This window comes from Amphibalanus amphitrite, unplaced genomic scaffold (genome assembly GCF_019059575.1).
Source record: "Amphibalanus amphitrite isolate SeventyFive unplaced genomic scaffold, NRLGWU_Aamphi_draft 001220F_arrow, whole genome shotgun sequence".
In the NCBI taxonomy this organism is placed as follows: domain Eukaryota; kingdom Metazoa; phylum Arthropoda; class Thecostraca; order Balanomorpha; family Balanidae; genus Amphibalanus; species Amphibalanus amphitrite.
In genome coordinates, this window is record NW_024882714.1 from 8,330 (window position 1) to 21,218 (window position 12,889).

Sequence of the window (12,889 nt, forward strand, 5' to 3'; positions counted from 1 at the left end):
ACAGGCGAACTGCAGCAAATGCCTTAGTCATTTTCGTAACATTATTTTCAGGGATTTAAAATGTGACTGCCCGTAAAAAGGGCTCTATAGATGTGTCAGGAAATTAGTGATGTAGACTTGCATCTATTATTATGAAGCACATACATGGATTTGAAGAAATTTCATATATTTTGAAATATAGGCATCAATTTGTCTGCAGATTTTGTGATGTCGTATTCACAGTCACTAAGTTATGCTTTGTGATTTGTTAACCCATAAAAGCGTCCAACCACTCAGTGTTCCCAGCCGAGTTGGTGACACTATTTTCGTTTATTCTCTTCAGGCCATGGAGATTCTAGATGAATCAGGAAATATCCTTGAGGTAGTGTTTGCAAGCACCTCTGAAAGTGATGATCCGCTGGCAGTGTCAGCTGCTTCCCAGGCGTCACCAGCTGATCCTGCGGATGCTACAGCCTGCAGCTGCTCTGGCCACTCCTGTGACACCGGCTGACCCTCCACCCAACCCCGGTACCAAGCGGACAGGAGGGAAGCGTTTGGGAGCTCACAGCAAGACCTACATTACTGACACTGGTCAGCGTAGTACAGACCGTAGTACTTAGCGTGGAACTAGTGAATAATGCAGGGGCACTAACATCAGTCTTCGGACATTAGCCCAAGCGATTGGAAGACTATTCAATATCTATGCGTATTGGAGATGCAAAGGGAAACCACACAACACTGGCAAATGCCTAGTACCCGCATCAAAACACGGCAATTATTTACAATATGCAATATTCCCCTGTGTGTCTCTACCAGACACTGGTTCTCGGTTTCCAAGTGGACACATAAGCAGAGATGTCCTCCTTTACTTCCATTTCCATAAACACCGAACGCTAATACCCGGCATCGTCAGGTAGTCATGAGCTGAAACGTGACCCAGGAGGATCACCCATTGTACAGCATGCAGCCTCTTCAGTCTGCTGACTCCCCCTGGACACTGCACCCACCCTAGACCCTGTCATGTCAGACGGGGCAACATTGTCTAACGGGCATACACATGCGTTATCCCCAAGTTAACTTGCCTTTATGTATGCAAGGTGTGAGCTGCAGCTGTGATTTTCACAGGGACATGGTGGTCCTGAGTCCAGGCAAAATCTTGGCCAGATTTGCCTTAGTTCACCTGTAATTGCAAGGATATGTATTGTTAGGTGTGTGTTAGGGTGTATCAAGATTGTGCAATAAGCTCTGAAAACAAAAGGCTAGTTCCATAATGCCAAATATAGTAGAGTAAACACTTAACACTCAACAGTCAACAAGCAGCTGGTGATTTCCTCCTTTGGCACCTTAAAAAAAAAATAAAGAAAGAAATTCACAAAACAGCAAAATGACTGAAAAAAACATCCTTTTAGGGTTGAAAAGCGAGAGCACACATCGATACCTACAGCCGTTTTCAGCTTTTTATACATAACACAACTTACACCCAACCACACCTTGATTCATGTAACATTATGTTATATCTTTAGGGAACATCTAGAACAGGTTAGATTACATTTTGTTATTTATGCTTGTAGTAGTGCACCTATTTTTTTAGAGTTATCCCGCGCCCCGTAGGGCTATCGGCGGACCCTACCACCCGTAGGGGGGGGGGGCGTTTCGCCCCCCCCCCCCTCATCTCGGAAATTTACCGACCGATTTTCAAAATTCAAACGGCGTTTGATAGCCCCACCGGGGAACTACCTTGTGACCAAATTTCATTGACCTAAATCAAACCGATGACGTCACAGGTCAGGTCAAAGGTCGGATTTTCACCGTTCACAGGCATTTCAAGAAATGTGTCGTGAAATCGAGTACCTAAATTGGTAAGTTATTGAAAACCATCGATGGTACATTGTTCATCAAACACATACTTTGCTATCTGCGGTCACTGATACCAAGTCAGGTCACAGAGGTCAGGTCACGGGGGTCACAATATGAAAGTGTCGTGTGATACATGTTTTATGGTCCATTTTACATGACTAATACGATTATGTGGGTCAGGCAGCCTTTGGGGCCAGCTTAGGTCACGTTTTGGTGAAGATCAGGTCAAGATCAGGTCAAATTAGGTCAAATTTCAAAGTTGATATTTTTGCATAAAAATGCGTATCGATTCGATGCAGCTTGTCACGGGGAGTCTAATGGTGGTCTATGTTTTGCCCTACGTGGTCTAGAATTGCCAAAAATTGAGTTCAAAAATTTGACTTCATCATTTTTGTAGGTTTTTTTTTTTTTTTTTGCTATAACTTGGCCAGAAAAACGAGATATCAATCTGAAATTTGGTATGAAGATGGAAGACGGTAGGTACTATCACATATATTCCGTTTTTTCTCAATTCAAAACACTTAGGGTTTTTCGGCTAATATATCCAAAAAATTTTGATTTTCTTTTATGATTTTTGGGTGTCAAAACTCAAAAACTTCAAAAATACGAGACAGCAATTTTGTAGCCCTACCAATTCTACACCTTTTATGTCCTGATCATTTTTCTGTATCTTCAAAGCTGTAGGCCTGACAGCTCTTCTCGCGAATGTCTTTTTTTCGGTCGAAAATGGCAGAACATGACGTCATTTGCGGCCAACCTATCATAGCCTCTGCAATTTTTTTGTCACAATGCGTAAAGTTAATGACCGGAGGGGTCCTGAAGGTTTGGTGGCGATATCTCCAGCCGTTTAGGAGATATCGACGGAAAAGGACAGGGAGGGTGTTTCGCCCCCCCCCCCCCCTTTCGGGGCGCGACTGTATGAACAATTTTTGGTACTCATTAGCAAGGCATCACAATTCTGAGTAAACGGCAGGATGTCTGGTAACGGGCTGTGGCCTTGAGACGACCGTCAGTTTATTAAGTCACAAAGCCCTCAGCAGACTGTGTGGTAGGTTTTCTTTTTTCGACAAAACCGATAATAGCTCAAAGGCTAAGTTATCAGTCGGTCGGAACTCACTGCAAATAGATGTGCCATGCTCGAGTCCTTCGAATGGGTCTATCATTAAACAAAGTATACGGCTTGTGTGGCAGCAAAATGCAAAAGTTTGTTTTGGGGGCAAATATATACTTATGGGTTTATTGCCAAACTTGATGGAAAATGAACACAATAATAATGCCAATCTAAGGTGCGGAGTCTCGCGCGTCTTGCTGTTACGATTTTTGAGTGACAGATAGCATAGTAGGTATTTGTGTTAGGTATTCTCGGTTTTGTCGAAAAAAGAATACCTACCACGCAGTTTACAGAGGGGCGAGGGCTGTACCATGGTCATTCGCAGATTTCCTGCAAAACCCACAATCTCGCAGTTCATGCACATAATTTCTTGGACAATCACGTTTAGTGTAGCTCGGCCTTAATAAACTCGGTTACCGTAAAACGGGGCTATAAGGGACAGGTTTTGACTTTGACAACCTGTCATTCAAAGGTTATTGCTTACACAGGCTTCAAACTTTGTCACTTTTCAGGTCTTGACTAGGTCTGTCTTTTGGCATAATATGCATTTTATTGGTATCATAGATGTATGATTTTTTTTTGTTGCTTGTCCCTTATAGCCCCGCACCGGGGTTTTAAGGGACGAGCACTGTTATGGCCTTTTAAACTCTAGTAGCACCATCAAATGGGCTTTTAGGGACACAGACTATGTTTTTAAAAATGTTTACTGCTTTCCTGTGCAAAATATTTGTTTTTTAAGTACACATACAATGGATTGGCATCCATCAAAGTTTCCAATGGAGGACGGAAAAGGTAACTTCCTTTTTCAACATAAATACCATAAAGGAAACTCAAATATGGAAACATAATAATGTGTTATTATCAAAACACAAATGATATGAGTACAACCACTTGATAATGAGGCATTCTCCTGCCATTCTGAACTCCAGAACACCATCCACCAGAAGACTGCAGAGAGTCTCTGGCAGCTCCTTGGAGCTGGAGGTGTTTGATATCAGCTCACTCATTGTATTCCTTGACCTCTTTGATTTCCATGATTCCCCTGGTGAGGTATTTGGGTTCTTGGATCTTTTGCACAATGTCTGAGAAGGGGTACACCACAGGACATCCTCTGTCCTCTCCAAGGAATGTGGGATGGCCCGGTTTTCAGGTAGCAGGTGCCTTATTGTGCCTACATGACACTTTTTGGGATCCCAAAATTCTGCTCAGCTACCCTGAAAGGCATCCCTCTGTTCACTGCATCCACAGCTTTCATGATTACATCTTTCGAATATGTTTTCCTTGTTTTAACTCCTCGCTTTGACTGGTAATGACGGTGTCCCTTAAAGCCCCGTTTTGACATCAAAATCTACCTGAAACAGAAAAAAGCGGAAATGAGGATGAGGCAAGGAGGGTACATGGATGTAATTTCATGGGCATCTTCAGGATACATGTGGTCATTGACTATACCTTTGTGAAGGTCCCAGAGTCCGTGGTTGTGTCCACAAGCAAAGTTTTCGGGGTTACAATTTTGTTGCGAATTTGGCACTTTTTTCAAAAGCTCATAGCATGAGAACAACAACAAGCATCTTGGAAATGGTGATGTGGCATGCATGTCCAGACATCAGTGTTTCATATTATATATCTATTTCCTTTTGTTTCTCGTTCACTGTATTACCCAGATCCCTCAAAACTTTTTCCCGAAATTTGTCCCCTATAACCCCACTGTCCCTTATAGCCCCGTTTTACGGTATGATAAAGATGATGATGACTTGTGCCTTACTTCAAGCAATCAGACACAGACAGGCTTTAAAACATTAGCGTCGCCACGGGGGGGCAAGCGGGGCAGCTTGCCCCCCCCCCCCAACCTCGGACCGGACACCCCCTGAGATCGATACAGATCCGATGAGATTTTGGAGTCGGGGAAAAATGGGGGTACCTTTCTGAGAATGCCTGTGAGGTCAGACTCTGTTGGAGCGTGCAGTTCAAACCAAAGTCAGAGTCGCAGTCGCCAAAATCTTCAAGACTCCGACTCCAGACTCGGAAATGTCAATGCCATGATTCATGCCATGTTTCTAGTTGGTTCTTTATTACATTTTGTAGCTGATTTTCATAAATTTTGGAGTGCTGACACATAATTTTCGTTCAAAGCGTGACACGAAATCTTCGGGGCCTTTCTCAACTCTCGTCAAATGTCTGCGACAGGCACAAGTACCGTTCAAGTGCCGCAGGGCTCATGAGCCTGCTTTTCACACAGGCTCCTAAGGAGCTCCACTGAGCTCTAAGACGCCTTCGGAGGGCCCAAACCGGCCTCTGAGAGTCCCACTGGTGTCCATGTTCTCTAGAGGGCCCATACAGGGATCTTTGAGGACATTATACATACGTAGACCTCTGAAGGGCCACACGAATCTTTGAGGATGCCTTCGAAAATTTCTGAAAACCTCAACTGGCCTATGATAGTTCAGCCGAACTTTTGAGGCGACAGACTTTACTTACCCCAACCCGGCATCTGAGGGGTCACAACTCACCGTGTCCCTCTGAGGGCCGCAACACATGTTTCTTATGTCCCTACCAACGTAGGGTCCTTAAGGATTCGACACAGACCCCGACGGTTCACATTGTTATTCGAGGGCTCCAGGCTCACCCTGGGCCTAGTCTCTTAGCGCCCGCCGCCCACACTGGCTTCTGAAAGTTTGTGTGCCCTAAAGGGCTTTCCGGGCCCACCTTAGGCTCGGAAAACCCTAAAGCACCACATACACGTAAATACTTGGGGTGACCCACGCCGACCTCCGGGATCCTAAGCAGGCTTCTGAGAGTCCACACTGACCCTGAGTGGCCTGAAATGGCCTGGAAGTCGCAATCCTATCTCTAAGGGATTCCTTGCCGCTATGCCGTGCGTAACTTTTGGTTACGTTAAATATTTTTGGTCGCGTTAACAGCGCTTCCCTTCACTCGAAAAACCAGAAACTTTTTGTTCACACTCGAGTGAACAAAACACTTCTTCTCACTGCAGCAAGGATGAATGATGTACCTACTTCCGATTCACACTTCCGACATTCTCTCTCAGTCTCCGCCGAATGCCCAATTCTTAGCTACAATCGGCGGCTGGGATAAGCCCTATGCATTTCACGTAAAACCTCGGCATGCATGCGTGAATGGAAGTTTTAGCGAGGTGACCCGATTCAAATGGAGCGTTTTTCACCTTCTTTTGGGTAATGATCATGAGCGACGAGAGTCTGCACAGGGGCCCTCTGCAGTGCGTCGGCAATCGCAGCCACTGTAATTCTGACGGTCGTTTTTGTCCAAAAATTTCAAAATTTTGATTTTTTTGTAAAAAAAAAATACATGCTATAGCTTCAAGGAAAACTTTGTCACCACCGGATTCCTCGCACCATTGCGCGTCGAATGAAATGTAAAACGAGTGAGTAACGGCTGGGGAAAGGCAAGATTTAACACAAAACTTGATTTTGCCCCCCCAACCGAAAATGTCTGGCGACGCCTATGCTTTAAAAAAATCGGACTAGCCTCATTAACGAATACCCAAAGCCATAAAACTCCATGAATATGATAAAATTGCGTTCAATCAACACTTACCAGGAGCACGACTACATAGACGAGCGTGACGCGTGCTGGTGCCGGATTCGCACTCGCTAGCCTGAAACTCGCAATTCTACTTGGCCGTGAATTTAAAAATGGCAAGTTAAATAAAACCATCTTTCGGTTGCCTAAATATAGCACAATTGCAACGCAACTAAGTGGGCGCAAAATCGGATTAAAATAATAAGAGCACGTGAGAACCCCATCCAACCCCACGTGCCGCAACGTAAACGCAAGGCTATATAAACCAGGTCAGTAGGTGGAACTATGGTCATGAGTACCCAAATATAGGAACGTTCCCATTTTTGGGAACGGAGTTCCCAAATATGGGAACGGGCGTTCCCATTTATGAGAACGGAAGGTAATTTTTCGGCCGTTCGCCCACTAAAACTCATTAGTGCATCACGTCTCAAAAAAGTGCACGCTAATTTAAGTATCTACTAAATCTCTATAAAATTATCTTTAATCTGACCGTTGAACAAGGAAATTGACCGTCGAATGATATTTTTAATGATTTTTTGAAATGGCGGAATGGTGAAAACATGGGTTATACTACATTTAACATGCAATTTAAAGGAAAATGAAGCGTTTTTACATTTTGAGGTCAAGTATAATAATTTTCGCCTGGTTATGAAGTTTCGTACTAGCGACACCAGATGCTGACATATGGAAGCGAACACGCGGACAGTCCTGAGGTAATATTGTTGACTTTTGGTGTCGAGGCGCACGACCGCGTGGAACGTCAGTGATTTTACCGAACTACTGTTGTAAACTCAGTTTCAGTGGTTTGAAATTATTCAGCTGTATTTTATCAGTCCGGAAAGACATATTTTATTTGGATGCTAGCTGTTTAGCGTTGTTTTATAAGGAGCGTCATGAGCGGGGTTTTTGTCTTCCGTGTTCCGAAGCATGATCGTTTTGGGGGAATTTCTCTTATATAGGTCGCTCTGTGTGGCTTATTTATAATTTTTATGCTGATTTCGATAATTCCTCGTGCCCATCCTACCAGGCCTTTTGCCACTTACACTCATTAAGAAAGGAAAAAACTAGATTTTCCATGGGACTAGGTGTTTTGCGGGTGTAACATATTCAGCGTTCCCATTTTTGGATACTTCCTTGTGCTCGTCAACTATCGGTGATAAACAGACAGGTGCTTGACATGTCTCCACCCTCGGCGCGGACGGTGGATATAGGTATGGAAGACCTTGTTGAACATCGCTGAGCGTTGTGAATTACGTAATCCTGCAGAGGGGGGCGTGCCCGCTGCGAGATCGACGGGAATAAAAGCGCAGAAGACCGGGCGAAACATGCGACGGTCTTGCCGGAAAGGTCATCTGATGATTGTTACGTTAACAATAATTTGCGGCGTTGGACGTGATGCTTGTTAATGAAAAGAGCCCCTGAAAGGCGTCGGTGAAATCGTTCCCAATTTTGGGTACGCCGTTCCCATAATAAGGAACGCTTGCAGCGCCAGTGTACGAGAGCGTTCCCAAATTTGGGCTCGCGGCCCGGATGATGGACTGCTTTAGAAATAGGGGAACGATTTGAAACTACGATGGGCCTTACAATATCAAACTCTTTCCCAACAATATTGAGACAAATATCAGGCGGTTCACGATCGTTTTATATTTTTTGGACGTCATTTAACGGTTCTTTTCCTTGTTTTAAATAATTCCTACATGGCGTTCCCATATTTGGGTTTATCGTTCCCAAAGATGGGAACGAAAATGCGTTCCCGAAAATGGGTACGCTTGACCACAGTTCCGCCTACTGAGGTAGAACGCTCCCGACGAAAAAGTGGTGACAAGCGATAATTAGTAGCCGCGACCCTCTTTTGTTCAAAACTATATCCGCAAGCAGCATTTACAGGCTAGCGGAAATCGACCAATCGGCGTTCGGCAATACTCAACGCTGATTGGCCCGATGCTCGTGACGAAATTGCGGGGGACTGCAGCTATTCCCCTATGGCGTTTAATAGACTTACGGCTTTTGAAGGAGATTTATACCAGTTTTTGTTGGGTTTGAGGCCATTTTTGAGCTTGGATATTCTTTCTGTGACTTTTGACTGTGTAATAACGACATTTAATCATAACATTTCTATATACTACCGGTGTCACATCGACCAAAAAGACCGTAAGTACATGGGATAGACGGACCACTGCTGATGGGGCCACACATGCCGGCGTGTGGTCATCGAAGGCCCATGAGGGCTCGACATAGGCCCTTCATGGGTCGGTATAGGCCCGGTGGGTCCAGTGCAAGCCTATCAGGGGCTGGTGCTGACCCAACAGGGCCCAGTGACATATAATGTAAGGCCGTCTAGGGACGTTGAGGGCTCATGGGGGCCATATAGGACCAATAGGGACCACATAAGCCAATCAGGGGCCATTTAGGCCAATAAAGGCACTTCAAGGGACTTGAAAAGGTCATTCAAGAGCTGTGGTGGGCCCATGAGAGGACGGCACTGGTCCAGCAGGTGCAGTCAGGGGATGTTGTACGGGTTTCTCAGTGGCCCATTTGGGCATATCAGTGACCAATTTAGACCCGGCAGGGGGCTTTGTAGACCTATCAGGGGCTGGTGATGGTTCGTCAGGGGCCAGCGTTAGTCCATCGGGGCACGGCATATGCCCATCAGAGGTAATTGCGGGCCCACGCTGAACAATGATGGCCCTTCAACGGCCCCATGGATCTACATTGACCCATGGGCCATGATGTGTCATGTATGCCCCTATGACAGGCCTACTCAGACCCCTGATGGACGTTCCCGGCCTCTGATGACCCTATACTGAATGCTGATGGGGCTCTAAGAGTCTCCAATAACCCTTCGTCAACCCATTATTACCATACGCTGGCACTAGGGACCCCACATCAGCCGCAGGGCAGTCCGTACCATGACAGCATGTCTTTTCGGCTGATATTTCATCGGTAATATTTATCAAAATCATGATTTTATGGTGCCATTATATAGGTAACAGTCATAAGAAATATATTTCAACTCGAAAACAGCTCGAAACAGCATATAATTTTAAAGAAACCCCTCCGAAATCCAAAAGCCTATTCGCGTCCATAGAGAATAACTGCGGTCCCCCGCAATTTCGTCACGAGCGTCGGACCAATCAGCGTCGAGTACCGCCGAGCGCTGATTGGTGAATTTTCCGCTAGCGTGTAAGTACTGCTCACGGAACAAGAGTTCGTCGACAATCCTCCACAAACGTCTGTCACCATTTTTCATAATGCTAAACAGCCGGAGCGTACCCCCCTGCGTAAACGTAAAGAACGCGCTCAACGCGCAGTAACGCGCTCATCGGTTTGGGCGCGAAGAACAAGGTCAAGGTAAATTCAAATCATCATCGTTCATGGCCATGGAGTATTTCATTTTTACTGTGTGACGTCACTGGAGTCATTTGGCAACTTTTTCAACGGTTCAAGAAAACCGCTATGGCCATTATCCAACCATTAGAATTTAGAACCCTGTCAATAGGATCATTTCATGAAATTTGTCTTTATGTCTTTATAACTATAGGTAATGAGAATGACGCTCGTGTCCCGAGTCCAATGTTTTAGCTAAGGGATTGGCTATGATACTGAAATCCGCTGGGAGAGAAGAAATAAGCATGGTCCAGTGGAAAAATGGTAAGAGGTCAGGACTCAAGTTGGTCAGGTTGGGTAGTGTAAGGTCAGTTTAGGCTGTTGTTTTCACTAGGGCCATGCTCTTGTCATACTGGATTTCAACAGACTGGCGAAGCTACCAGCGGACCCAGTCTAACTAGGTACCATAATTTCAAATGAACCCAGAGCTGAAAGAAAGAAATGACTACGAAATCTTACTGCCGTGTGTTGTCTCCGTCGTCCCCTACTACAACGGTGTCGTCGAAAGTTTATTTAATTAAGAGGCTGGTGGTCTCTCGCCCTCGTCCTCCCACCAGGAAGGCATTTGGGATTTTAGGAAGCCCAGACTTCAAAAGGTCATCGGTGGCCATAGATCCGAGTCGGTAGCCTATCTCAGTCCCTCGAGTTTGTAATGTTTGCTCCGCGGACTGCATTGAAACATACGCCGTTTTCGTCAACTTATACAGTATAAAAACATGTATTTCATCAAATCACACATGACAGCACATTCTAGCTCTCAAATTACGATGTCATTTACATTACATCTTGCCTGATATTGTCTTGCGTTTTAAACTAAAACTGTTTCAAAGTGTAATCACATCAAAGTGTTATAACAAAGTGTGGCATCGTGGTGTTATTTATAAATTTATTACATTATGACCAAATGATTTGCCAAAGAAATAATGGCAAACAGAACTAGCCGAGAGCACCCATCCTTAGTAGCCAAAAAATACGACGAAAGAGCAACCAATGTCAACAGGTCACAGTCCTATTACTCTCCCGAAGAGGAAGTTGACTGTGGCTCTTCGGCAGCAATCTCCTCGTCGCCTTCCGCTTGCGGCACGATTCGCTCCGACCTCAGGTTGACAGCGTGATCCACAAGTCGCACGCGCTGCTCCTCGGTGCGGCCCTCGAAGCGCACGATGCCGCCACGCTCCAGCATCGACAGATGCTCGGGAAGCATATCGTCGGTAACGGGCACGTACGGATCGTGCGGAGCATCCTGGAACTGGGTGAGCAGCACGTCCATGAGCCTGGCGATGGACAGGAAGCCGTCCTGGCTGTAGATGGAGCGCAGCACGTGGTTGAGCTCGCGCCGCAGCGCGGTGAAGAGCCGGCGCTGCTCGTGGTGGCGATCCTTGATCCTCTGGCGCAGTGCGGCCGTGTCTGAGCCGACGCGCCGGCGCGCGGCCGTCACGCGCTGCAGTGTGTCGGCGTGCTGCTCCAGCTCAGCATTTACCTGCTCGGCAGTGGCGATGCGGGCGCGCAGCTGCTCCTCCAGCTCGGCATCCAACACTGCCTGCTGCTGACTCCAGTCAAGGAAGGCGGATACTGGATCCTCCTCGGCTGCCCCCTCCTCTTGTTCTTCCTGATGCTGTGGGTCACTGCTAGCAGCTGCACCGCCCAAAGATGATACATGGTTGTTCTTCAGCTGCTCCCTCAGCTGCTGCAGTTCCATTTCCAGCTTGGAGATCACAGCATCTAGTTCCTCCTCTTCACCCATTATGGCAGATGTGGAAACTGCAAACAAAGGTAAGTGTTTGGTCTACACAATTTATCAACTTTCAGCACAGTGCTCTTCCATCAAAAACAAAATACATTTGTAAGGTATTCTCATCTAGTGGTAGTAAATTGATGCTTAAATGTGGTTTAATACCACAACTCACTTTAAGCATTTGATATAGTACCTAACTACCTACCTACCTAATTTCTGATGCAGAGAAAAAAGCACTTTACTCAAGCATCAATAAGTAGGTGCCCAAACCTATACTGATACCTAATTAATAAAATTCACAGCTCCTTGCCATTAGCTGACAACAGCCAGCAGAAAAAAAATCATTTAGATTAAGAATTCAGATGCATGTATCAGTATTCCTGATAAATCAAAATGCACATAAAAACAGGAAATACTTGAATCAGAATGGTACATGATTGAAAAAAAACATCCTGTGACCTGTACTCTGTTCCTAGTTGTGTCAAAATGTTGATGTACTTCAATAGGTAAGGTTAGCTCAGGTTAGATTGTTTTTTAGCTTCACCGTACCACGTACGACATACTTCATCTGCAAATTTACCAAGTTTTCATCACATAAACTAGTTCTAATAAATACTTTGTTCTTTTTGTGAGAAATGTGGATAGCTAACAAATAGGTAGCACCTTACAACAACAATTTGAACCGACCACTGGCACTGTGTGCCTATTGGCTGTACCAATACCCTTGGTTTTTACCACAGTGTATATGTTTTTACTTGGTTATTACCTTGGTACCTACGTCAGTTCAAGTTTCAGTTTGAGTTGTCATTCACGTGCCTAGTTTGCCCAACTGAAGTTCCACTCCATTTTGATTTACATTTTCATTGCAAATGATGTGAACCACTTACCTCGATTTAAAATGAGGTCTTCAGCACGATAAAACCACAGGGTTGTAGGAGATGGTTTCAAAAACTCCCGTCAAAATAACTTATCATCTATACTGTGTACAAACGCTGGATTCAAATTTACAAACAAATCCGCTCCAAATCAAAATATTGCGCGTCCTCCGTAATGCGCGCACATGCGCCAAATTTGAATGCAAGTGCTGCTTCCATATGACGGCCGATTCCTTCATTTGAGGCACTTCCCTTTCCAACCGAGTGGAAAGTGACCGTTTCAATCCGTTTAATCTTGGTTTCAATGCCATCTGATTGAGGTTGTCGTTTTTGCGGGTGACAAGGCAAGCTGTGACTTATTTGTGTGTCGAATGAGCACGAAGAGGA

The 12,889-nt window shown here is 45.2% G+C and overlaps 1 protein-coding gene and 1 long non-coding RNA gene across 2 annotated transcripts; both read right to left on the reverse strand.

Moving 5' to 3' along the window:
• Nucleotides 1-468: 468 nt before the first annotated feature.
• Nucleotides 469-6,748, reverse strand: LOC122371241. The gene is made up of 2 exons (XR_006254694.1): nt 6,521-6,748; nt 469-1,159 (listed from the first exon to the last, which is right to left on the reverse strand). It is a non-coding gene; the product is annotated as an uncharacterized LOC122371241 (long non-coding RNA).
• A 3,846-nt stretch (nt 6,749-10,594) lies between these two features.
• Nucleotides 10,595-12,675, reverse strand: LOC122371243. Its single transcript, XM_043347414.1, has 2 exons — nt 12,515-12,675; nt 10,595-11,653 (listed from the first exon to the last, which is right to left on the reverse strand). Exon 2 carries the CDS (start codon nt 11,634-11,636, stop codon nt 10,905-10,907), a length of 732 nt encoding a protein of 243 aa, XP_043203349.1. The 5' UTR covers nt 11,637-11,653; nt 12,515-12,675; the 3' UTR covers nt 10,595-10,904.
• Between the last annotated feature and the right edge of the window lie 214 nt (nt 12,676-12,889).

Excerpts from the sequence above, each read along its gene's own strand:
- LOC122371243 (XM_043347414.1), bottom strand. The coding sequence starts at position 11,636 with ATGGGTGAAGAGGAGGAACTAGATGCTGTGATCTCCAAGCTGGAAATG.